We start from the raw sequence: 27,858 nt of genomic DNA, 5'->3' as shown, positions 1-27,858 counted from the left end.
ACCCCCGAGAGAAAATCCCGAAGAAGTCTCGCAAAACTCGAAATAGTGCGAAAATCCCAATTTAGTGCCGAGAAACCCGAAAACCTCGAAGTAGTATCGAAAAACCCGAAATAGTACCAAAAAATCCGAATTGGTCTCGAAAACCCGAAATAATCCCGAAAAGTCTCGAGAATCCCGAAATAGTCCAAATACCTCGAAGTAGTCCCGAATATCCCTATACAGTCTCAATGGCAGTAGGCTCGGAAAACTGGAAATAGTCCCGAAACCTTTGAATTGGTCCCAAATATCCCGAAGTTTTCCCGAAGATCTCAATATGGTTCCGATAACCCTGAAAATCTCGAAGCAGTCCCGAATAATCAGAAATATTCCTGGAAATCCCGCTATATTCCCGAGAACCCCGAAAATCTCAAGGTAGTCCCAAAAATCTCGATATAGTCCTAAAAACACCGAAAATCTCGGAAGTATTCTCGCCAAACCCGAAATAAACCCGAAAAGTCTCGAAAATTCCGAAATAGTCCACATACCCCGAAGTAGTCCCGAAGATCCCGATAGAGTCCCAAGAACCCGAAAATCTCGAAGTGGGCTCGGAAAACTCGAAATAACCCCAATAATTTCTAATTGGTCTCAAAAATCCCGAAGTTGCCGCAAGATCCCAATATGGTCACGATAAACCCGAAAATCTCGAAGTTGTCTCGAAGAATCGGAAATAGTCCCGAAAATCCCACTATATTCCCAAGAACCCCGAAAATTTCGAAGTATTCCCAAAAATTCTCAAAATCTCAAAGTAGTCAAAAAATTCCTAAAAAATCCGAGAAAGTCCCAAAAATCTTGAAAATCTCCAAGTAGTCTCATAAAAGCCGGAATAATCCGAAAAACCCCGAAGTAAATCAAAAATCCCGCAGTAGCTTGAGGATCCCGATATGCTCACGAGAACCCCGAAAATCTCTAATAACCCGAAATATTCCTGAATATCCCGAAGAAATCCCGAAATTGTCCAAAAATTCCGATATATTCCCTAGAACCCCGCAAATCTCGAAGTAGTAGAAAAATTCCGAATTGATCTCGAAAACCCGAAGATTCCGATATAGTCCCGAGAGCCCCGAAAATCTGGAATGAGTCACAAAAATTCCGAATTGGACCCAAAAACCCCGAAGATCCCGAAATAGCTTCGAGAACACCGAAAATCTCGAAATAGTCTCGAAAAACCCGAAATAGTCCCAAATATTCCGAAACATCCCGAAGTCCCGTTGCATTAAAGAGTATTATTTAGTTGAAAAATCGCAAATCAAATGATTCGCTCTACAAATCAAATCATAAATAAATTTGATTTTTGATTTGGAGGGCTATTCAAATCACCCATCAATTTCATTTCTGATTTGGAGGCCGATTCAAATCACAAATCAATTTGATTACTGATTTGGTTGACGAATCAAATCACAAATAAAAGTTATCTTTTATTTGGTTGAGTAGGGATGTGCCGGATATCCGGGATCCGGCATATCCGGCCGTGAAAAAGATACTATTGTGAACATCCTAAACGAGCGAAATTCACAATAGTGATTCTTCATCGAATGTGCGTCATAATACTAAATGAAAATTCGTTCGATCAGCGCTTTCGACCACAGTCGTAGATCGAATGCAACTCATAAAGGGGCCTATATTTTCGAATTATTTGGTTCACCATCTACCCAGTTTTTAGATTTATTTATGTCAGAAAAGAAACCGAGTTTTGAAACGTGTGTCACAAAATATTGCAACAATGGAGCCTTACGGGGCATGCATATTAGTTCGCTTTTCGACACGTTGTTAAATAAAAAAAATCAATCACTAATTTTTTTTTACCGGGACGTTACACATTCAATTTTCTCCTTTCAATTTTCAATACACTCACACATTTTCACTAACACTCTCTTATTTATTACTTGAATGGGCAACTTGTTTTCAATTTTTCCCTTTCAATTTTGATCAGTTGTTCAGCATCGGTATGGGAATTTTGTGAAAATAAAAAAATACTAAGCTTCTGCATGCTTAAATGTTAATCTACAATGGAAATAAAAATGGAAAATGGTCTTCGGAAGCTAGTTAGTTACATTGTTTTCTTGAAGACGACATGTTAATAATGAAATTGCTTCTCAAATTGAATGTAGCCTACGCAATTGCTTTCAATTTCGATGATATTTGACAAGCAATGTGTGTGAGAAATTGAAAGGCAAAACTGATTGTGTGTCGTCAGCGTTAGCGGCGTTCATTGTTGCTTATCTTTTGTCTTTGGCGTTTCTCCTCTATTTACCAAAAATAATCGATAAATGCGGTTTAATATAGGATTATATCATATCTTGGATTTCGGAGGAAAAATTGTGTACATATTCTTAATTACGTATTGGATAGTTAAGCAAAAAAAAGCAGATAATCTAGCTAAACAAAAAACCTAATATAACAATATTGTGAAACTTATTAAGGGCAGCAGACTACCGGATATCCGAATCCGGCTGTTATTTTTTACAGGATATCCGGAATCCGGCTATCCGGCACATCCCTACTTATTATTATTACTTTTTTCTTCTGTTTCCCAAACATATTCATATATGATAAAGGGATAAATTGCTTACATTTATCAGTTTATCTGCATTCTTACATGAACGCACCTTGGTAAATAATTGTATAAATTGTTTATAATTTAACTTATATGGCTCGTTACGTTCCGTTCTTACCTCGTCCATTGTGTTCATTTGCTTTTTATGTGCTTATCACTTTTGATGAAGACTCCTATTTCATCATATACATATGTTATTTTAGATTTAATCCACAAATTGTTAGCACGTGACTAGCACTATAAAATAATTGTAAAATTGTTGTGTTGGGATAAACCAATAAATGAAAAGAAAAAAAAAATAAAAATTAATACGTTTTAACGACAATGCTAGCCAAAAATTAAAAATTTCACAAATTTACTACGTCCTCGTCTGATGGTAAAAGCAACATTGTTCTATGAGATAGCCGAATCTCAGAAAATGAACAGAGAATGCTGCCTAATTACTTCATCTTGTTTATTGCGCCATGGCTTCAGCTGATATATTATGAATATTTAAACATACTAAAATTTTATGTTTTTAAAGTCAATATATCTATTAAATTTGTGTTACAATTAAATTTATTAATTTACATTTCAGAGTCCTATTACTATCCAAATACAGATTCCAAACGTAGTTGATAAGTCAGAATGGAAACTGAACGGACAAACTATTGCCTTTTCATTATCTCTCTCAGATACTGTTTCCAATCTCAAAGCAAAGATTCAAGATGACACGGGAATGCCACCTGCGAAACAAAAAATTTCTTATGAGGTAAGTTTCATATATACAAATTTGCAACCTTATAAGTGCCCAATAAGCGAACGTTGCGGCGAACTTTCGGTATCCAATATGAATATCGAATTGAAAATGAACATAGTGAAAGAAATTTAGAAAAAAATTGGTTTATTATCATTTAAACATAAATGCGGAACCTGAATACAACTGGGTAACACAATTCAACCAATTCTTAAACAAAATTGGTTTATCTCATATATGGGAGACGCTGAGCTCTGATGCCTGAAAAGGTTTAGAGCAACAAGCTTTTGAGCGCATTGGTCGTCTTTTAAAATTTCAGGATGTACTAAGCTGTTCCAATTCTCCCTCCATGAACTGCAAAATTTTACGATCGCTCGACGAAAGTGTGGCCCCATATCTTCTCTTTAGGAAAAACTTCTACATGAGTAAAATGTTTGCCCAAGTTCGCCTGGCGACGAAGTACAACATAAGGTTTTGCATCGAAGGCCTGGTTTATAAAATATACCCAACTGCTTTATGTACGCAGTGCAATTCAGATAAAATGGAAAGCCTAGAGCATCTGCTCTTCAAGTGCCAAATTTATTGTTCCTTTAGGGACTACTACCTAGGACCACTTCTAAAAGAATCTGAAAGCAATCCAATGCATATATTCCAATTGACTATATCAATTTACAGTCAGGATGGTGTACCTCTATGTTGTTAACTGTTTGCGACTTTTTATTTTTTAATACTTTGTAAAATACATCCACTTTTAATACATTTGCGAATAATTATGTAACCCTCAAACATGTAAACTCAAATGTAACTATTAGAAAGCCTGCTAAAAACATACAGTTTATAAGCAGGGTTAAATAAAATGAACGAATGAGTGAGGAAAAAATCGGCAATGCCGACTTAAATACATTGAGTAATGAACCGAATCCCCTTTATTTTAAATTAATTCCAAAATTCTCACTAGTATACCCTGACTAGGCTTAAACATGTACCCTGACTAGGCTTAAACGTGTACCCTGACTAGGCTTAGCTTGTTAATTGCATCATGAAATCTCCAAACATGTAAATTTTGAGTTATATCTCTATGTTATTAAACGTGCGATATATGAAGTTGACGCAAATTTTCTTAAAAAAATATGCAATTGGCTTTAAAACTCATGGACTGATTAAAGGTGGCCTCAAACAGATGCGATCAGCCTTGTTCTGCAATCCGAGTCGGAATCGCATCGGAATCGGAATTCAATTCCGACTCGGAATTTAAATGCTGTTCCACAATCCGTTCGGAACTTTTGTTTCGAAGTTAATATCGAATCCGGTTGTAGAAGAAAAGGAACAAACCTCCTACTTGTCAATTGCGTTCTGAAGTGTCAAAACTCATTTGAAGAAATTAAAAAGTGAAAACTAAAATGATTTCAATGGTTTTATTAGCTGTTTTGCCCAATAATGAGCAGCAAACAAATGAAATAATGAGGCAAATAATTTTGCGCGATCGCAGTAATCCCATATAATTACCAGACTCTGCGTATGTAGTATGCAAACAACTGTTTTCTCTTTTGCAATTTCAAAGTATAATTTTATATTTGACTGGCAGCCTTATGTACGCAAAAAGTTCCATTCCTGGGAGCACAACGAATGGACCAACATCGCTTTGAGAAGGAGCACCGTACCATTGCCGACGGTACCGACACAATTTTGTGTGCATGGAGTCGGTGATGTAGGTAACGATGTTTAATGGGGATTAAATATCGAGGTGGTGATCGTCATTCGTGGTTATTGGGCAATGCCGTGTATGCTCTGGAACCTTTTCTGTTGACACCGTATATAAATCCATAGCCACGGTCTATACAACACGCATTTAATCAAATACATTAGGGCTGTTTAGGATTTTGTGCATATTCTCCTGGATTTGCATATTCGTTGCATTTGTAAATTTACAACAATAACATGCACACGGTTGCCATGGCAGCAAGAAAAAAATTTGCAAATGCAATTCCAACTGCAATCCAGGACCACTTCCACAACATCCTGAACAGCTCCATTCTTCGGCACGTAGTATTGGAGTTCCCCAAAGTCGTTTTCAGTGTTTATTAGTAACCTTGCAGTACAAACTATGAGAGGTTGTGAAAATAATTAATAAATGTGTTGCCCGCATAACATTTTTCGGCACTACAGTCCTGAATTTGACTATGAAGAAGTTGAAGAAAACGATAGCGAAGTATGTAGATAGGGAAGTAGATACATTTGCACCAACAGAAAAGTGAAGCACAAATAATTGGATACGAAATTGCGAATAAAATTACCCCTATTTAATTAAAACAAGTTTTGTAATTAAACAATAAACAATTTACGCAAAAAAATAACATTCTAAGACTTTCTACTATTTTCAAATTCGAAACGCTCTAGCTCCAACTCAAGCTGTCGCAGTTTAATTTTTTTTTATTTTTGCATTATAACTATTGCCAATTTTAATTAGTTTACTTACATTTTTCGTTGTTCGCTAAAGTTTAAAATTTTCCTTTGATTATTTACATTTATATTTTTGTTTTTTTTTTTTCTTTTACTTGATCGGAATATTTACGATAGAAATTCGATTTGATGTGGATCGAAATGTAGAACAAGGCGGAATCGGAAATAATATCCGATTGTCGGAATGCAGAACAGCAACAATCGGAAAAAAATCCTATTCCGATTCGAATCGTATTGCAGAACATGGCTGGATATTACCGGTGCGAAAGCAAAGGCCCTCAAATAGGTGCGATCATTATATTCCGAATACTTCAAATAGTATAATATGGAGCAACAATGGACGAGTTGAATTGTTAAATCAATTTCAGAACTCTACAATTTACAAGTCGCTCATATCGTGTGATCAATTGTGCCTTCTGCAATAGAATTTTTGAACGCATCGTATCGCTCCGGTATACCGCATCTGTTTGAGCACTCCCATATACCGCAAAGGTTTGTGTTGATTGCATATCGTAAATTTTTTTTTATCGCACCTGTAGTATCGCATCTCTTTGAGCCCACCTTAATGAAAGCTGTTACGTACTTTTGGTCATAGGTAATGCTTTACCAAATTGTAGCGGCAGTAGAAAAGCAAAACCAACACGACTATTTTCTACTATTAAGACTTTCTTCTACTGTCAAGGCATATTTTTTTTGTGTAGTACTGAATGATTACAGGTGTATTCATTCAACGAAAATTTACAGTCAAGGTACATTCACATTCTCTTTGTGATTTTTCCCTAGCATTCAATAACACCACATATGTTGTATTTAAAGTAATGAACAAATCTCAAAAGTAGTTATTTTAGTTTTTAAATCAAACCAATCACATTTTTGAAACGAATTAAATGTGAATGAAAACAACAGATTCAATCATCATACAGCTCTAAAACTAATGGAACGCTATGAGAAAAAAAGTTTCGAGAAGATTTGTTCCCGTTTCGTTATCTGTCAGAAAGTTCCTGAGACTTTAGTTTCCAAATGGTTCTTTGAGAGAAAGTTCCTTAGACTTTTGGTCTCATTTTGAACTTTGCCAGAATATTGCGGATCTTTTTTCTTTTTAGAAATGCTCCCTTAAGTATTGTTCGTTTTTTTTATCTTTGGGAACATTCCATAGGGCTTTGTTCTTATATAATTCCCGTTGAGAACGTTCTGGACAGTTATGTTCTCACTTTCGTTCTTGTGAAATCTTTCCCCAAGGGTTTGTTCTCATTTCGGTTTGGGTTTTTGAGCTTTCTTGGGAACAAAGCTACGAGATCGACATTTAGTTTCCGTCGTACATTTTGTTCTCGGTCCATGCAAAATATTCAAGACTTCTGCCTCGAACGTTCCCTGTAAGATCCGGAAAATTTAACGATTATCCTATAATCTTAACCGCTACAGGTTAAGTTCTTGAGCTATCTTAAAGTCCAATTAGTGATACTACTAAGGTATAAGTTATTTATTCAAGAGAGTTCGAAACTAAGAAATTGAAGAAAGCTATTGCAATTCATCAGCCATCAAATTATTTAATACATTTTTTTGAACACTTTTTGAATTACTCTGAGGAATAGAATTGGATGGAAACGAAAATTTTATTTTTAAATTCCTTTCAACTCAATTAAAAAAATTAAATACCTACATTCTCATTTACTTTCAAAAGAATTGGAAAAAACTACATTACTAGCACGTAATTAATTTCAAGTAGAATATGAAATTCCTTGTAATGGAATTAAAAAAAAAAAATACATTTGAAATTACTTCTAAGGAATTGAAAAAGTAATAAATTCCTTTTAATCTCAAAGGAATCATTACGACCCAGCTCTGATTAAAGGTCAGATTGAATGAAAAATTACGTTGATCTCAAAACCGACGCACATACAGGTGTTTGTACGATCTAGGCGACCATAAGTTAGCTTAGCAAAATTGGAATAAAATTTGAAAAAGTAGCTACATTCGATAGAGAACATTCCCCAAAGCATTTCCCAGTCTTTCTCACATTTCTAACTTTCACCGCGAATGTTCACCGTTGACCGGAATTAGAGTTTTTAACGCTGCGTATAAATTAATTTTCGTTCTCTAGAGAGATTGTGACAGGTTTAAGTAAATATTTTTGTGAAGAGTGACTTGCAAGGAGAATTTATATAAGGTGGTGTTGTTTAATCAGCTGTGAGTAGCGTTTGATTGTCAAAATTTTATATTTTGCTAGTGAGTGAGTGAAATCGAGAGTGTTTGCATTTTCTGTCGCCCTTTTTCATTCGGAGAAGAAAAGCTGAAATTTGACAATGATCAGCTAAAAGCAAAAACAAAATACACGTAATTGTTGTATTTGTTGAATCTATACCACCTTATATGAATTCGCCTTGGTGACTTGTTTAAAAAGTTATGTTCTGAATTTCAATAAAACAAGTTGGAACCCTTATTTTTGAAATATTTCACTGGTTTTTTATTGATAACGCTTTCTTTTATTAGCGTTTAAAAACATCGTTTTTAATTATTTGAATATATAACATAATTTTAATTTAAAGAGGATTGTAAAGTTAAACATATACATAGTTATGATTAAATTAGCCACCCTGTGCCTCACATTCTTGAGCTACGGGCTACAAATCAAGACATTGGAAAATAGATAATGTATTTTTAAATCTCACATTATGTTATCGTGATAAATCTTTTGTTTCATTCAGTATCATCTAGCAATAATGATCAGTACGATGAAGAATGTTGGCACTCATCATATTGGTGCAAAAAAGTACCTACATAAATTGTATTTTCAGACAAAATAAATACCAAGTCATAAATTACAATAAGTTAGTTTTGTTGCATTTTCTTACCGAAAATTTTAAGTCATTATTCATTGACAAACAATTGCATTGACGCAAAGTTAATCAAGGAGTTATAAGAAATAATATAATCTAAATGAATATATTGGTAAAAACCAGGGACGTGAACCGGATGAGAAATTTGGTCGGTTCGGTTCAGTGGTTCGAACCGTTTTTGCACTTTTGCATTGGTTCAAAGCGGTTTTTTTTGCTCTTTAAACCGGAGTTTCGGGTCGGTTCAACGGTTCGAAAAAAAAAATAACGCGCAAGTTTAAATGTCAATGGTCAAGTGCAACAACGGGTAAGGTTAAGGGTCAAGTGTCTGTCAAATGAGATGGGTTTCCTTTACATTTGATATTGTCACATGGTAAAAAAACATGGTAGGTATTACCATGTTTAACAAAAAGAAACAAGTGGGTACATTATCTATTGAGAATTGGTTGAAACGAACCTTTAAACCTTTATAGAAAGTGGTTCGGTTTTCGGTTCGGATCAATCATTTGTGGAAAATTTCGATTCGGTTAATGGTTCATTTAATTGATAGAAAAAGGCGATTTTCCGGTTCAAAACCGGTTCGGTTCAAAACCGGTTCACGTCCCTGGTAAAAACCCTTAAGTGCGACGTTTAAAAGTAAATTTCTTTTATTTATTTTTTTAATCTCATGACCTTAAAACATCATTGTATGAAAAAAAACGTAAAATGCGTTTCGGGGTTCTTGTGACCATGGAAAAGGATTCCTTGCAAAACTCTATGAACGGGTGGGCGACTACCGGTTTGAAAACCCGGACAATCTGATTGCAGGATTTGACTCCAGTGAGTCCCTGAGTAGTGGGATTTTAAAATGTAAAGATGAGTTCTGTAGGGAATTCCTAGGAAGTACGTATTCGAGCTCGGCAACGCCTGGGAGGGTTCGAAGTTCAAACTAATCCCACCCGAAGAGGTACCCAAGAAACCCCGGTTCCGCATTTGGCTGCCGAAGATGGCTAAACGGCGAAATAATAATGGGTTTTTTAACCAATATACACGCGCGGGGTTTACTTTACTTACCAGGTTAGAAGAGGTTATAGCGGGCGTCAGTAAGTCCTTTAACCCCCATGCCCCTTACCCAAGGTTCCTGAATCAATGAGATGTCGATGTCTTCCTCCCTAAGGAAGACAAGTTAACCCACCCGTTCATAGAGTTTTTACTCGATCTCGGCCCACCTCTCCTGAACGGGCTTTCCGCTGCCTGTGGCTTCGTCTACAAGAGCGACCTGATCTCTGGTCACCTCACAGTACCGTCGTTTCGCTAACTTTTCTGCCTGCTGGGGCGTGCTTTTCGTGTTCGCCCCTTTTCCAGCTGGTTCTGTTTTAGACTCTTTCATAGGTCTACTTTATTTACCGCCGTCAGGTTTTTTTGTTGGTCCTGAAGTAAGGTACATCCTTTACTCCTCTTATTGCACCTGCGACTGTCTTCCCCATCCTCTGGGTGTATACTGGGGGTTAGTGGCACCTTACTCGACTCTGGATCGGCTGAGCTTACCGAAATTCGAAGATGTGGTCGTGTGTATATTAATAATAATAATAGATTGGGGCTTACACATATGTTAGTGTTTGGCCGAGCTTCTCCTCCGACTTGTGGCGTGCGCCTTGATGTTGTCACACAAAGCGGAGGGACCTACAGTTTTACGCCGACTCCGAACGGCGATTGCATTTTTATTTTTATGAGAAGTTTGCCATTGCCTGCCGAGGGACGACCGCTCTTAAGAAAAACCCTTTTTTCTATATTTTTTGCGATGTTGCTTTGACCAGGATTTGAACCCAGGTGCTACGGAGTGGAAGCGCGCACTACTTACCACTACACCACAGCGGCCGACAATTTTTTCAAAAATAAATCCTGCATATTCGCAAGGATACTCAAGGACAAAATTTTAAAAGAAAATTTTCAATACCAATTCGTCCTTATGTACAAAAAACTTAATATTTTTCGTACAGCATATTTTCTTCCATTTGTTACCCTTACGGTAATTCCAAATTACACAGCATTTTTTAAATAATAATCTTACTTCTTATTTGGCTCTGTAACCGCCTGAGCGATTTTGGCCGAGTTTAGCAGAGCACACCAGTCGTTCCTCTTCTGTGCCAACTGACGCCAATTGGAAATGCCAAGTGAAGCTAAGTCCTTCTCCACCTGGTCTTTCCATCTCGCTGGTGGCCTCCCTCTTCCCCTGCTACTACCAGAGGCTTCCGAGTTGAATGCTTTCAGAGCTGGAACGTCGGTGACCATTCGAACGACATGGCCAAGCCAGCGGAGCCGCTGTATTTTAATTCGCTGCACTATGTCTATGTCGTTGTAAAGCTCATACAGCTCATCGTTCCATCGTCTGCGCTACTCGTCGTCGCCAACGCGTAATGGCCCGTAAGTCTTTCGTAAAATCTTTCTCTCGAATACTCCAAGAGTCGCCTCATCGGTTGTTGTCATTGTCCATGCTTCTGCGCCATATACCACCACAGGCATGAGAGGACTTTACTCCTGAATCGCCTACTCAGTTCAAAGTAGCACTTGTTGGCAAGAGTGACTCTGTGTTGGATTTCCATGCTGGCATTATTATCGGTGTTAATGCTAGTTCCCAAGTAAACGCAATTCTCTACTTTCTCGAAATTATAACTGTCAACAGAGACGTGGGTACCAAGGCCCGAATGTGCTGACTGTTTGTTTGATGACAGGACTTCGTCTTGTCCTTGTTTACCACCAGACTCATTCGCTTTGCTTCCTTATCCAACTTGGAAAAGGCAGAACACACTTCCCGATTTTTGTTACCGATGAATTCGATGTCCTCGGCATAAGCCAGCAATGGCACGTTCTTGTAATAGATTGTTCCTGAACGGTTCAGTTCTGCAGCTCTTATTATCTCACCAACGTCAGATTAAAGAAGTCACATAAAAGGGAGTCGCCCTGTCTGAAACCCCGTTTTGTGGCGAACGGCTCGGAGAGGTCTTTCCCAATTCTTACGGAGCTGGTGGTATTGCTCAACTCCTTTTAGTGTTATCGCAAGCGGTTTAAAGTCGACAAATAGGTGGAGTGTGTCCATCGTTTTCTCTTTTCCAAGATTTGGCGTATTGTGAATGCCTGATCTATAGTGGATTTACCAGGTCTAAAGCCACACTAAAAAGGTCACATCAGTTCGTTGACGGGAGGCTTCAGTCTGTCGCACAATACACTTGATAAGACCTTATAACCAATGCTTAGAAGGCTGATCCGCGAAAGTTGGCGCGAATCCGCTATTTCTGTGGATTGTGCAGAACACACTTAAATTCCAGACGTCGATTATGCGTTCATCTGACCATATTCTGCATAAAGCCGAGGCCATGCTCTGAGCGGCTGACTGGCATTTTTGTATGGCCCCGCTCAGCCGCTTGCCGCTCATTGCGTGGCCTCGGCCTAAGAGTTGATGCATGCACCTTATCAACTCTTCGCCGCCGTACTTGAATAGCTCAGCTGGCAGGCTGTCAGCTTCAGCAGCTTTGTTGTTACCATTCAGTAGGGTGGAAGAGTGTTCCCTCCATAATTTAAGTACATTCTGAACATCGGTAACTAGGTCGCCATTGTTGTCCTTGCTGGAGTACGCCCTGGTCTTGAAACCTTCTGTAAGTCGTCTAACTCGCTGGTAAAATTTTTGGGCATTCCTTATGTCGGCTAGCATTTCAATCTCTTCGCACTCACGTGTTTCGGCCTCTCTCTTCTTATGCCGGCAAATACGCCTTGCTTCCCTCTTCAGTTCGCTATAGCGGTCCCACATAGGGCGCGTTGCGCCCGATCACAGCGTGGCCCTGTAGGCGGATCCTTTTTCTCTGCATCTGCCGGACACTTCTCATCTTACCAGTTGTTCCTCGCTGAAATCCGACTACTTTTTCGGCGGCGGTACTTAATGAGCGGGAGATGTGGTTCCACTGCTCGCATATGTCGGTTTGTTGAAAAGCGCTCTCTGAGAGCAGGTGAGAGAGTCGACTAGCGAATGCATAGGCTGTTTGTTATTCAACGTTAACAGCTATTCAACGTTAAGCTTGCCTTGCCCAAATAAGCGTACACTTTTTGCTACACAGAGGCGGGTGCGTATCTTGGCTGCAATAAGATAGTGGTCCGAGTCGATGTTTTGGCCTCGGGGTGTACGTAAATCTAAAACACAGGAAGCATGCCTTCCGTCTATCACAACATGATCGATTTGGTTTCTCGTTTTTCGACCCGGAGACAGCCACGTAGCTTGATGGATCTTTTTATGCTTGAACCTAGTACTGCATAGTACCATGTTTCGGGCCCCGGCGAAGTCGACCAGCCTCAGTCCGTTGTCGGACGTTTCGTCGTGGAGGCTGAATTTTCCGCCGATGGTTTCAAAGGTCCCTTCCTTGCCCACCCTGGCATTGAAGTCGCCAAGCACGATTTTGATATCGTGGCGGGGGTAGCGCTCGTACGTGCGCTCCAAACGCTTATAGAAGAGACCTCATGCTTCTCTTCCGTCGGGCATGGATGCAGATGAGCGAGATGTTGAACAATCTCGCTTAGAAGCGGAATTGTGGCTAGGCGCTCGTCCACCGGGTTAAACGACAGTACTCGGCGACGGAGTGTCTCTCCCACCACAAATCCAACACCCAGTTTACATGACAGCTGTAGTAGACGTCACAAGGCCCCAGGCATTGTTTGCGTTGCCCCGTCCAACACATTTCTTGGATGGCGGTGATGTCCGTTTTTGTCCTTACGAAGAAATCTACCAGCCGGGCAGAGGCACCTTCCCCATTAAGGGTCCGGAAATTCCAGGTGCATGCCCTCAAATCGTAGTCCTTTAAACGTTTGCCGTGGTCGTCATCATAAGGAGGGGTCTCATCCGAGGCTTTGTTTTTTTCACTGGAAGTGGTTTTTACGTGGCGGGTTCCAAATTCGGCGCACAACCCATTGCTGGGACGGGGATGGTTTCGCGACCAAATATACTCGTACGTTTATGTAGGGAGCCGCTTGCAGCCGCACGTACTGGTGAACAGACGCTGCAGACTTCAGTGCGCCCTTAAACCGAATAAGTCGGATTGGCCCCACCGAAGCTCCCTCTCTTTCTGCCGTGACCCAAGGCTCCACTCGGATTGGTTACCGCATTTCGCACACGGGTTGCTCACGTTGCCGAGACGTTCACGCTCACGTTGCTCGAACGAGGACGCAAGAGGTCGGGATTCGGGATTGAGTATAGCCGTGCAACTGTAACTACATACCCAGCACAACGACTATACCCCATTGAACTCCATTGGAAATAATCACATCTTTGAAATTTCAAAGTCCTTTAAAAAAATCCTGACACCAAAGAGAAAAACTATTTCTATTCTATTTCTATATTTGGCTGCTAGTTTTGTGAGAATATTTTTTTTGTCTAAAAATTAACTTTTGATTGGTGTAATCAGTGTTATTATCAACTTGATTTTTTGGGGTGGCTTATACCACTTTCAAAATAAACCTTCGTTATAACGCTTATGAGGTGGGTTTTGTCGAAGGCTGAGGTACGCTCAGCCGACCCAGGGTACAATGGAGGTCCCACTAAACCCTACCAAAAAAAAAAAACACAATAGTTAGTGTAATACGGAGACACACACACACGAGGCGAGATATGGCCAGAGCGCCGGCAACCTTTCGTCCAAGAAGTGAGAGAGAGGGAGAGTAACAGCGGCTATGGGTCGGTAACGGTGAGAATACCAACGGCTATGGATCGGTAACGGTGAGGGTGGCAGCACTCGGTGGCGACGGTGAGCGCAACGGCAATGCGAACGACGGTGATACTCGGTGACGACGGTGAGCGTAGCGGCAATTATAGCGACGGTGATACTCTACGGCGACGGTGACAGCGGTCCTGGCCTGCGACGAGGGGCAGCAACGGCCTCAATAGCGATGACGGGTAACTATCTTTGGCTCCGGGGCGGTCCCAATACCGAAGGTGGCGGTTCTAATAACGAAGGCGGTGGCAGCGGCCCTAATAACGAAGGCGGCGGCAGCGGCCCTAGCTTGTGGGACGGAAGGAGCAGCGCTCCTGGATTCCGGCGATTTATCGGAGGCGGCTGGCGGATGGTGAGGGGTTGGCCTAGGCGAGGTTGTAATGGCCCAGCTGGTGATGACTTACGGTGATAGTGGCGGCGGCCTCCAATGACGGTAATTTGTAGCGGCCTGTAATGCGGAGACTACGGAGACTGATTAGTGGGCCCTAAGCAAACAGCTGTGTTACCCCTCGTAGTTGCACGCTAACGATGTAGGTGCGGAACGGTTGGCGGTACGGGTGAGTGCGATCTTCCACGGCGGCCTTGGGACCTGTACGAGGGGAGTACATCGTTGCAAATAGCAACGACAACGTCTACAAAGTGTGACGATGCATCTACACTCTGCGACGACCCCTCCTACAGTCCCCTCGGCCATGTGGAGTTCTGCGTAAGCGATAGGATTGCGCTCATCTGCCAAAAGGCGACGTACGCGCTCCCTTACCTACGGAGACTGATAGCTGATGAGCACTTGTAGAGAACCTTATACCCGTCGTCGCACAAGTCGGTTGCGAAGTAAGACGAGCTGAAAAATTTTTAAAAGTGCCTGCTTGTGCTTTGCTTTTGCGTATTCTATTTTTAGCGCATGCCTGCTTGTGCTTTGCTTTTGCGCATTCTATTTTGAACGCATGCTGGTGTGTGTGTGTATGTGCGCTGTGAATATTCTATATACATCGTATGTACATTAAAGTGGTTCAAAAATGCATGTAAAAAAATAAGGTCGGATTTTTAATGCCGCCACCCCCTAGGATTGTTATATACCGAAAAAAATATACCCATATTTTTTATTTTGAAATAAAAAATAATTTAGGTAGTGCTCAAAGCGCTCAAAGTTTTCCATGCATTTTATATGGAGAAAAAACATCTTTTCGTAAAAATAGTGTAGAATTCTTGAAAATCAATATTTTTCGATCGGAAAACTTTACTTATCTTCAGGAGATTCCCAATAATAATACTCAATTGTTTCTTTAAAAATTTTTTCATGGTAACTATATTTTATAGGTCCTCCAAAGCCCTTAGAAAATGCAATGGGGGGACCAATAAAAAATCTTTAATCATAAAAAATGGTTAAATAAACTATTGGATATTAGTCTCCTGAAGAGAACCATAGTTTTCCGGTCGAAAAATATTGAGTTTCAAGAGTTTTATACCATTCCTACGAAAAATTGTTTTTTCTCCATATAAAATACATGGAAAACTTTGAACGCTTTGAGCACTTCCTAAATATTTTTTGATTTCAAAATAAAAAAATAGGGGTATATTTTTTCGATATGGATCAATCCTAGGGTGTGCCGGCATTAAAACTCCGACTTTATTTTTTTGGACCACTCTAATGTACATGCCTGGTGTATGTGGGTAAGCATGTCGTATGTTCATACATATTTACAACGTAGGATAGATTTGTGGTAGGTTGTGGCTGCAAATGTTGTAGCGTAGTGAATGCTACGTTACACGCTGATTAGTTAAACTTCTCTCGAACAAAACCTCATTGCTTCTCAACATTTAAATGCCATTTTTTAATGAACGGATACCGTTAAATTGTAACTAGTATTATCATTAACTCGATTTTTTTTTGGAAAGGTGACTTATGACACTGTCAAAATAAACGGCTCATATATTCTTCCAACATTTGCTTTGCGGCCACAATCATATCTCTGTACTGGTTCATTCCGAGTGGTGGCATTGCTAGTTCTGGCAACTAGATTTTGCAGAACCGTTTCACAAGATTTCCTTACCAGATCGGCATGTTGATGCAAAGGCAGAGGATGTGAAGCATGAAGGGATCATGCTAATGGATCTGAAGCTTTTAGGGCTAGTATAGTCGTCCCTCCAACTTTAGGGACAGAGATGGATGCCGATGTCCAGAACGTACTTAAATTTTCGAGGGAACACTTTTCCTCCCTATTGAATGGCAGCAGCACTGAAAGAAGTTTAGAAGACGAACTGGAGCCCCCAGTCGATGACGATTGAGTCGATGTCCCACCGCCTGATTATAACGAAGTACGAACAGCGATTATGCGGCTGAAAAACAACAAAGCTGCTGGATCTGACGGCTTGCCAGCCGAGCTATTCAAGTACGGTGGCGAGGACTTGATAAGGCTCTGGTGGTGAGCGAGGACAAAACGAAGTATCTCCTGTCATCACACAAACAGTCAGAGCATACGCGTCTTTGCATACACGGCAGTTACAAGTTTGAAAATACCAATAATATTGTCAGCCATGAAATCCAACGGGGAATTACTCTTGCCAACAAGTGCTACTTTGTACTAAGTAGGAAATTGAGAAATAAAGTCCTCTCTCGTACCAAGATCACACTCTATAAGTTACTCATCATGCCTGTGCTGGTGTATGGCGCGGAGGTATGAACAATGGAAACATCTTGTGAAGCGGTTCTTGGAGTTTTTGAGAGAGATTTGGTGGTAGTGGCAGTTGTGGATATTTCGTATTAAAAGCGAGTTTGAGTGATGGTGCCTTTAATTATAAAAAAAGGAATATATGAATACATATGTATGTATGTATACCTTTAAAAAACTGCTTTAACATTTGCAAATAGTGCATTAACGTCTGGAAATTCTGATCTTATGAATTCTGCAATTCTATGAATGCCGTGCGCAAAGCATGTTAAATGTATCATTCTCGGAAATAATATCTGGAGAGATCGAACTGCACTCAACATGTAGGCTGCTGTATCTGTTACAACAGCAAAAATGTACTGAAAATAAAACTAAGTTATTTTTGCAACAAAAGTTAATACATATTTAACTTTCTGGCCACAGTAAATTTAAAAAATCGTTGAAGGATGCAGCTGCATTACTCGCATTAGACGCATCCAGTTGAGCTATGTTGAGTAAATAGGATTTCCCTACTTCAGTATCGCCACCATCTAATATGCCGAACATAAAATTGGCAATTAATCGCTGTCTTTCATCCGTCGTTTCATCAATTGAGACCCATATTTTTCTGTCCTTGGCTTTTGATCGCATATATTGAAGGCGTTCTTCGTATAAAATGGGCACATACTTCGAGCGCAAGATAGATTCACTTGGCAGTTTGAACTTGGTGTATTTTTCCAATAATTCCTTAATGCTCGGATGACTTATTTTCTTAAGTGGAATGTTAGCTTCGAGAAAAGCTTTACCCAACTTCTTCCTCAATACAATTTGGTAGAAGCGGCTGAATAGTTTTTTTTGCGTTTCAATGCTTCTTTGTGCTTGTCCGTATTGAGGTGTTGCTTCACACAAAATATTTTTTTGCTGATATTGAGCAGTTACAATAGGTGCCGAATAAAACTCGCTGGTCAGTTCGCAACACACCTGGAAACTGGTGAACAGTTTTCGCTAAATTCGAACGCAAATATTCTTTCTCTTTCGGCATATTTTCAATGAATTTTTTAACCACCAAACACGGGATTAGCGCCAAACTTCACTATTGTAAAACAGTCGAAATATTTTTACAAGTATAGTAAAATTTTTTTACTAGAAAATAACGGGACTTTCCGTTGTTTGACAGCTTTTTCTTTTTATCAATTAAACAAACCTCGCCAGCAACCCTGGCTATCTACGCAAAGGTATTGCCAGATGAAATTATGCGAAAATTAATTTATTTATTACCAAAATCTGCACTTTAATGCATTTTCGCCAAAATATGCCTTTTGTATCAGAATATGCATTTGCATATGCAATCTTCATTTGCATATTTTTGTCTTCCCTTTTTATTAGCCATATTAGATAAATACACTACACGTATAATCATTGTTTAGAGCTGATTTGTTGACTCCGGGCACGAAATGTGGTTATTTGCGTTCCTCACGCTCTGGGCACTTTTGGCACGTGTTGACAATTTTTGATGAGTTTTTTTCAGTAAGAAGAACATAAATGTGAAAGCTTAATTGAAACAATTATGATAAAAAGAACTTTATAGTTCTATCGTACAAATCTTCAATTTATCATAAAAAACAACTCAATATAGGCGTCATGCATATTTGATAAAAATTTCCATGCCTGGCCACGTCATACAAATATGAATGACAACCATTTGAACATCTTCAATTTCTTCTGGAAAATTACCAAAATGCATTTACAATATTCTTGTTTTTATAAATCAGTCATAAAATCACAAGAAAATTAAAAAAAAAATTTTCTTAGCTAACTTCGATTCTCTACAAAAATGGTCCATATACCAAATTATATTGGACTAATACTTTAGAAGATTATTGCAATTTTAGTAAAATAAATTCATTAAATAATTTATTGATTCTTTTTTATTTTTTGAGCATGTTGAACTTTGATGGACTTGGGGGCGAGCCCAAACCAAAAAATTCCAAATTTCCCACAGATTTTTTTAAAGCATAATGAACCATAATTTCATAATTCTAAAAAAACGGATTTTCGGTCCACACTAGCGTACATGTACCATTTGAGTGTCATTAATTTTTGAATGACATGGCCTACTGTAGCATGTAACCGCCGTTCAAATTTGAATGACGCAGCCCCCATGGAAAAATTAGGGTCATTCATATTTGAATGGCGCGGCACGAAATGAGTTAAGAGAGGAAGAGAAAGACCTCTGCGTTGGAAAGACCAGGTGGAGAAGTACTTGGCTTCACTTGGCATTTTCAGTTGGTGTAAGTTGGCACAGAAGAGAAATGACTGGCGTGCTATTTTGGACTCATAAAACATAAAAAGTATTTCTAATAGCGGTTACCCCTGGGCATTCAATGGCAAATATCTGAGTGAATTTCTGCCATGAAAAAGTTTCCAATAACACATTTTTTCTTTTCTTTTCAGGGAATGTTCTTTAAGGACAGTAATACCATGGCATTTTATAATATACTTAGTGGTGCAACAATACATCTACAAATAAAAGAACGTGGTGGGCGGAAAAAATAAATAACTCCGATCCTCGATATATGTATACCGCAGCGGGCAAATAATTAAAGATAAGGTTTGGTTGTGTACGTTTTCCCCAAAAATTTAATATGTAATTTATATTGCTTTTAAATTCAATCGAAATGTCAGAATAAAGTCGACTTTAAAATTAGTGGCAGCTTTTTTGAAAGATATCCCATTGGAAATTTGTCAAAAAGCTGGCATTAACTTTCGATCCACTTTATTTTGATTATAACTACGCGCTTTTGTTTTTAAACGCGTTCAATAAACTTGTATAATAAATACAGCAGTATATAATAGCATGGAGGAATGCGTCGCATTTCCTAATTTATGCCCAAATTACGCATTTGGCTCTAGTGTAAATGAATTTTTAGCTTGTCTAACTCAAATAAGTATTATTTTTTAGTTTCGTATTACACATCGTACTACGTTTTTGAAATGTATTGCAACAGGAAAACTCGTTCTCAAGACACAACCGGACAACCCAAATTTGCATACATTCATATAGCATCTGTCCAGGGACTGTTAATTCAGCAATATTCGACAAACAGTTTAAGGAATATGTATGCTATTACAACAACAGAAAAATCAGGAAACCCCGTCGGCCAAAGAAAACAACGTATAAAGAAAGCTTTTGACCTATTTGGTTGGCCACCTCTATAAGTACATACATATAGTACGTGCAAATAAAAATAAAACTATGATAATAAAGTATACTTTTTCTTTGTATTCAGTATTTAAGAGGTAAGCTAGCCTTTCTTAAATTGTTTTAATTTATAGCTTTGTTTTACCCGATATAGTGATATCATGTGCCCAAAAAGCAGAGGAAGCATCCATAGTACAAGAACGTAGTATATAGAGTAGCGGTTCTCAATCTTGTACCACCAAAAAACAAAGTAGATTAAACGAATAGCACAAAATAAGTACATGGATTGACCAGGGGCTCTATTCTGTAACTGTGAGTTTTCAAGTGTTTACTGAAAATTGTGTGCACTCTTCATTTTGCGATTCAGGAAGAGAGAATGAGTTTTAACTGCCACAGGTAATTTTTAGCAAAAAAAACCGACTTAAAACAAGTAATTTTTACCAAAAAAAAAACCGACTTAAAAAAAAATATATACAGTGACGAGCAAAACTGTAACATGATGTAACACTTTTTATTTCAGCCACCGCTATCTTTCAAAGTTCTAACGACTTTCATACTTTTGTTGTATATTCTTGTTGGCACACCCCTACTCCCGCTCTCATAACGATTTTAAGTCAATCCAACAACAATAAAAAAACCTGGAGACAAAAATGTAAGTTAAGGCAAATGTTACAGTTTTGCACTCACTCTCAGTTTGGCATTTTACAGTTATCTTTTGCTTATTTGGAAGTCAGATGACTTTTTTCTACATTGCAATTTATTCAAGAAGTGATCACCAATAAATAATATGGTTAATCAGGAAACATAAATGTAAATAATAGATTTACTGCGGAAAGGCGGGACCGCAGGGAAAGTGGCAAAAAATTGCGAAGTTTGCCACATGAAAATGTTAAGACTGAGAAAAAATATAGCCAAAAGTGTTACTAAGGACAAAGGAAGTCTGTCAAAATATATTACAGCGCTGCAGCCACTACTACAGAAGCGCTTAAGGTATTAAAATTTAATGCAAATCAGTAGACAGTGAGGCGAAAAATAGCCAAACTGAGCGCAATGGATCATAAAAGAAGAAAAAAGCAAATTTGATCAAAATACATGTGCGAGTGTGGCAGTGTTTTGCTGCATCGCACGAAAATCGGACCGTTGCCTATTGGGATATGTTAGGCCTTACAGAATGCAATGAAACACACATTTTTAAGATTTAATTGAGGGTTATTTGGACTGACAAGACTAAATTAATCGCTTTCAATCAGATGGCCGGGCATAGTATTGGATCAAAGGCCCAAATTAAGCCTAAGCGCATCATGCAAGGCAAACTGTGAATCACAGTGGTCGGTCAATAATAGTTTGGGGTTGTATTTCAAAAATATTGTTGGTCCGTTAGTACGCATTATGCGTAAGGAACAGTATCTGTTCATATTTCAACAAAATTTGAACTATGTAGTCGAAAAAATTAGAGTTTCTGCTGAAAAATCAACCAAAACGCACTGCACATGTTCGCAAAGACTGGAAGAAAAGAAAAGTTGCCGATTTGAAATGACCTCCACAATCCGAGGATATGAATCTCATCGATAATTTGCGAAATCAGCTAAAAGCGCAGCTTACTAAATATCCAAGTCCGTCCAATGGAGTACATGAGCTGTGAAATCAAGCCAAGGATATATGGGAGGCTATACCTCCAGAATTTTTACAGAGATACACATTAGATATGCCAAATTGCAACCAGGAACTAAAAAAAGCAAAAGCATACTGAACATTGTGTTAATAATTCTTTTTTTTTCGTGAAAATTGTCAAAAAGTTGTTAAAAATATATGAGTGCAAAATTGTAACATTTGCCTTAATTTACATTTTTGTCTGCTGGTTTTGTTAATGTTGTTGAATTGACTTCAAATCGTTATGACAGAGGAAGCAAAGATGTACCAATAAAAGTATACAACAACAGTATGAATGTCGTTAGAACTTGGAAAGATAGCGACGGCTGAAATAAAAAGTGTTACTCCATGTTACAGTTTTGCTCGTCACTGTATATCTATATATTTCATGATCCAATGATCGGATCTAAACCAATTAAATTAGTATGGGACCACCTCTGAGACACTACCTTTCCGTTGCAAAAAGAATTATCGAAATCGGTTGACATGGTCCAAAGTTATGCGGTAACATACATAAAAAAAGAAATAAATAAAAATAAAAAATAAAAATATTCCGACGAACTGATAACCTCCTCGTTTTTTGGAAGTCGGTTAAAAATTGTGTAAGCTTCCTCATTTTGCATTTCAGCATGTGTGAGAATGAGTTTTAACTGTCAAAATTGTGTACAATTCTCTTCGGAAAAACTCACTGAATTTTAGTCGGTGAGTTGTTAGTTGTGAGTTTTGCACTCGGTGTACACTACATTTTCTCACAGTTACAGAATAGAGCCCAGGTTCGCCGGAGCGATGTTATTTTGAAGTTGTCGGGTACCTCTGATTTTCTTTCTCTAAATCGTAGCTTGGGATGCTGAAAACTCAGAGCTATTGTATTTTATTTTATTTATTTTATCGTAAATACATGTCCCACCCACCAAAACATAAAAAAACTCGCAAAACTTGATAAAAGAAGTTTCTACGCGAAGAAAAAATAATAGTTGTATAAACCTCTAAATATGTGTGTGTGTGTGTGTATGTGATTTGGGAACCAGGCAATCATACACACATGCCCCACTCTCCAAAACATCAAAAACGAGTAGAACTTAAACACAAAAATTAGTTTTGAAATGAAGAAGAAACCATATGGAAATTAATTTATACATTTTTTATTCAAATTAGGTAATTATTATGATAAATGATAAATGATACCTAGAGCAATGTTTAATCACGGGCATTAAAGACTGAAGAAAAAAATACATGAGTACATAGTTTTACTTACAGGCCTATTCTGCTTGCTACCGAACATTTTGACACCGCGGCCGCAGGTTCTACGTACCGGATTGACTCGGGTTTTACCCGAGCAAGGGCTGTTGTTTCGGCAATCTAACCCCGTTTAGGTAGGCGAAATCCATCAAACGTTGTTCGATATTGGGGCTACATCTGCTCCGTTCAGGGCCGGCATAGAGTCCAACCCAGGGCCAGAAATTTACACCTGCTGCGTATGACTGAGACGACTGCATTCAAACTCCACTTCGGTCAGGTGTAATGCCTGTGACGGGTGGAGTCATCTGCGTACCTGCTCGGGCCTACGTACGCACCGGCAATGGACCACGTCGTTCGTGGCCCCATGCTGTGCGAATCGGCCCGCCTCCACGGCAAACCGCCACCCGTCCGTGCAGCACAGAACCAACACAACACACGCCAACACAACACAACTATAGACACACAAACAAACACAACAGCACCCTCACACCGCTGCCGACAACTCTTAGTCCCTCCGACAATCTGCTCAGTTTATCAGTCAAGAATATACCGTAACGTGACATCAGTCAAGTGGAACTCCTGCCCTGGCTGGTGCCACTTTAGGGCATGCTCAGGACTTCGTAACACGCGTGATTGGACGAGTGACTATGTGGGCCCCTGCTGTGCTGCCCAGTCGCATACCTCCCCCGCGACGCCGAACTGTGTTCTGTTTTGGGAAAAAATGGACGAAATCAAATATCTCCTGATCCAAACCAGATAGATACACAAAACGGCATTATAAAGCCCAAATACTGGTGAATACAGGAAAATTTTTCAGATTCTTCAAAAAAAGGTTTATCGGCCGTGAATTCCAAGGTCAAAGTTCAACAAAAAAAAAATTGTTTATAAAAGAAAATATCTAGCGATCGAAAATTAATAGAGACCTAAATGAAATAGTGTTTTCAACTCCAAGTATTGCTGAAAAGAGCCAAACTGTTTCGATTCGTCAAAAATAAATTCCCTATCGTAAATTCCGGGGTCAATGGTCAACTAAAAAAAAAAAATTCCGACTTAAACATAGCTAATTGTTTTTTTTTTAATCGTTTTATGCGATATACATACATATAAATGGACATACGTATCTATGTGTGGTGGGTCATATATGTGGCAACACCACAAAAGCCGATACGTACGACCAAAATGCAACCTTGCTCTAACTTACATTCTTCTTTACACTGTCATTCCTTTCACGTTAGTAGAACAGAAAAATAAAGTTTTACACTCTCTTCTATTCTTGCGCTCCACCGAACCACACGTGTTTTTCTTAGTATCGTAATCTCCACACTGGTGACCCCGAAGCAAGAGCACCACTCGCTAAGTATCAACTTTCAGAATATTTTAAAATAGCAAATTTCTGCGATGAGCTTGGACGATAGCAGAATGGTTACAGATGGAGAAGGTAGCAGGGAGCATCCTCCACCACAGAATTTTGCACCGCGAATTCCAATGCCCGCGATGTCAGGCGATAAAATCGACGCTTACTTTTATTCCCTCGATTTCTGGTTCGAGGCGACGGGCATTACCGCCGACACGGCTAAATTCAATATCGTCTTGGCTAGCGTTCCGCCGGCCAAACTAATGGAGCTGCGCGCCATCATCGACGCTGCGCCAGCTACGCAAAAATATCAGTACATTCGCACTAAACTATCAGAAAATTTCGCCGAAAGCCAACAACGTCGCCTACAGCGCGTGCTCCGCGATATGCCCTTGGGTGACCGTCGCCCAAGCGACCTCTTCAACGAGATGAAGCGCGCCGCCGGGACTACCTTGAGCGATAGTATTTTACATGACTTATGGCTCAGTCGCTTGCCACCCTACGCGCAGGCAGCCATCATCGCCACCAACGTACCAACGGTGGATAAATTAAAAATCGCTGACTCTATCTGCGAGTCATTTCAGTTGCGTGAAGGGCAGGTGCACGAGGTAAGCAATCCACCACACACCTCTGAGGCAGACTTGCGAGCCGAGGTAGCTGCGCTTAGACAACGCTTCGATGAGGTTGCAAACGGCAGGAAGGTGCGTCGCCCCAGATCTAGGACTCCGGCACGCAACCGAGATGCCAGTAGTGGCGGTGCTAGCGATTTGTGTTGGTATCACTCCAAGTTCGGCCGCAACGCCCGAAAATGTAGGCAGCCGTGTAAGTACGGGCAGCCAACAGCGAATAACGCCCAATAGCAATGCTCAGCCAGTGGCATTTTAGATACCGGCAAACAATCTGAAATGCCATCGAACCGCCGTCTAGACATCTTTGACACATCAACTCAGATCCACTTTTTAATTGACTCCGGTGCAGACGTGTCAACCATACCCAAGAGCTCGACGCTGGCTCGAGTTTCAACATCGGATACACACCTGTTTGCTGCTAATGGCTCGCCGATTCAAGTATTTGGCGAGGTTTTGTTAAAACTCAACCTCAACCTGCGTAGAGAATTCGTGTGGAAATTCGTCATCGCGGACGTGACCCAAGCAATTATTGGCGCCGATTTTTTGTCGCACTTCGATCTTCTACCAGACCTTAACGGGCGCCGTCTACTTGATCGGAAGACAGCGCTGAAAACGGTTTGTACAGTGGGGCTACTCAACACAACCAACATTTCAACCATAAAATCAAGCATTGACTTCAAATCTGTTGAAAGAGTTCACCGACATAACTCGGCCACCAGCTCCAGACGCAACAAGTTCTTCGACAGTGGTTCATCGTATTATCACCACCGCTCAACCTGTTTATGCTAGACCGCGAAGGCTCTCCCCGGAGAAACTGGTGGCCGCCCGCGCAGAATTCGAACTATTAATGAAACTTGGTATTTGTCGGCCACCCAGTAGCGATTGGGCGAGCCCCTACATATGGTGCGCAAGGCGGATGGCTCTTGGCGGCCATGTGGGGACTACCGCGCACTCAACGCTGTGACCGTCCCGGATCGATACCCCCTGCCGTTCCTCCACGATTTTGTTCATATACTAGCAGGTAAAACAGTTTTCTCAAAAATTGACTTGAGGAAGGCGTTCCATCAAATTAAAATCCACCCGGATGACGTACCCAAGACAGCCATTACTACACCGTTTGGCTTATATGAGTTTACGCATATGACCTTTGGATTGCGCAATGCAGCGCAAACCTTCCAAAGAGTTATAAACGAAGTTTTTCGCGGCTTCGAAAATATTTTCATCTACCTCGACGACATCTGTGTCGCGTCAAGCTCTTCTGAAGAGCATCAGTCGCACCTTGGCAAAGTATTTCAGCGATTACGTGAAAATAATTTGACAATTAACGCTGCGAAGACGGTACTTGGTGTATCGGAGCTTGAATTCCTGGGACACCTGATAACCAAAGATGGTATTCGGCCGCTTCCCAGCCGCGTTAAAGTTATCACAGAATTCAAGCAGCCTACAGTAGCCAAGGACCTTAAACGTTTTCTCGCGATGATAAATTTTTACAGGTCGTTTTTGCCTCACCCGCTAGTACACCAAGCACCTCTGTTCAAGATGATTCCAGGTAATAAGCGTAATGACAATACTGTTTTGAAGTGGACCGAAGAGAACGTAAGACACTTCGAAGCGTGCAAACAAGATTTGGCAAACTGCACGCTACTTGCGCACCCAGCTATAAATGCTCAACTCTCCTTATGGGTTGATGCGTCCGACTATGCTGCAGGAGCGGCGCTACATCAATTGGTCGACAACAAGCTTCAACCACTGGGTTTCTTCCAGCGACGTTTTTCAAGCGCCGAGCAAAAGTACAGCACCTACGATAGGGAGCTCACCGCAATGTTTCTTGCCGTTCGCCACTTTCGCTTTATGCTTGAAGGAAGGGAATGTCATGTCTACACCGATCACAAGCCTTTGACCTTCGCCTTCCGCCAACGTCCTGAAAAAGCGTCGGATCGTCAAGCTCGGCAGCTGGATTTCGTCGCACAAATCACAACCGATATCCGTCACGTAACCGGCGAGAAAAATGTAGTCGCCGATCTGCGGTCCCGCATACAAGCGATCACATCCGAGCCAATCAACTACGAAGATCTAGCAACGGATCAGGCCACCAACGAAGAGTTGCGTTACTTCCTTGACGGGCAAGTCAATCATTCGCTTAAGTTAACTACCTTACTTTTTCCTTTCAGTACAAAGAAAGTATATTGCGATTTCTCAACTGGTCGTATACGTCCGTTCATCACTAAACGTTTCCGACAGGCAGTCCTCGCAGCAACTCACAACATGTCACATCCAGGAATGGGGGCCACATCAAAGTTGATGACAGAACGTTTCGTGTGGCCGGGCATACAGCGCGACAGCCGCCAGTTCGCAAAGCAGTGCATCCAGTGTCAACGTAATAAGGTAATCCGTCACACAGTTTCTCCACTGCAACGTAGAGCTTGTCCAAGCCAGCGCTTTGCACATTTGCACATCGACATCGTAGGGCCGTTCCCACTTTCTGACGGCTGCCGGTACTGTCTCACTGTGATTGACCGCTTCACCAGGTGGCCTGATGCATTTCCGATCCCGGACAGCACCGCTCCAACTGTAGCTACAGCCTTAATCAGAGGCTGGATATCGCGATTTGGCGTCCCACTCGACATCACTTCAGACTTAGGTCGTCAATTCGAGAGCAACCTGTTCCAGAGTCTACTTCAGTGCCTGGGCATTCGACATCTGCGGACTACGCCTTATCATCCGCAAACAAATGGATTAATCGAGCGATGGCATCGCAGCCTTAAGTCAGCTATCCTATGC

General features: G+C 40.3%; 1 protein-coding gene across 5 annotated transcripts in view; it reads left to right on the top strand.

Moving 5' to 3' along the window:
• LOC118749737 (splicing factor 3A subunit 1) overlaps positions 1 to 27,858 on the top strand; it is a 147,724-nt gene that overhangs the window by 44,954 nt on the left and 74,912 nt on the right. For 3 of the 5 annotated variants that reach the window (XM_036484529.1, XM_036484523.1, XM_036484516.1), the window contains one exon: positions 3,171 to 3,344. In XM_036484529.1, coding sequence (XP_036340422.1) covers positions 3,171 to 3,344 — 174 coding nt within the window. Of the gene's footprint in view, positions 1 to 3,170; positions 3,345 to 19,457; positions 19,625 to 19,965; positions 20,274 to 27,858 lie in introns of those variants that run through there. The other 2 variants (XM_036484534.1, XM_036484539.1) reach the window with 2 other exon arrangements.

Source organism: Rhagoletis pomonella, unplaced genomic scaffold (genome assembly GCF_013731165.1).
Source record: "Rhagoletis pomonella isolate Grant_MI unplaced genomic scaffold, Rhpom_1.0 Rhpom_scaffold_00001, whole genome shotgun sequence".
Lineage (NCBI taxonomy): Eukaryota > Metazoa > Arthropoda > Insecta > Diptera > Tephritidae > Rhagoletis > Rhagoletis pomonella.
This window is presented reverse-complemented; position numbering and strand designations above follow the sequence as displayed.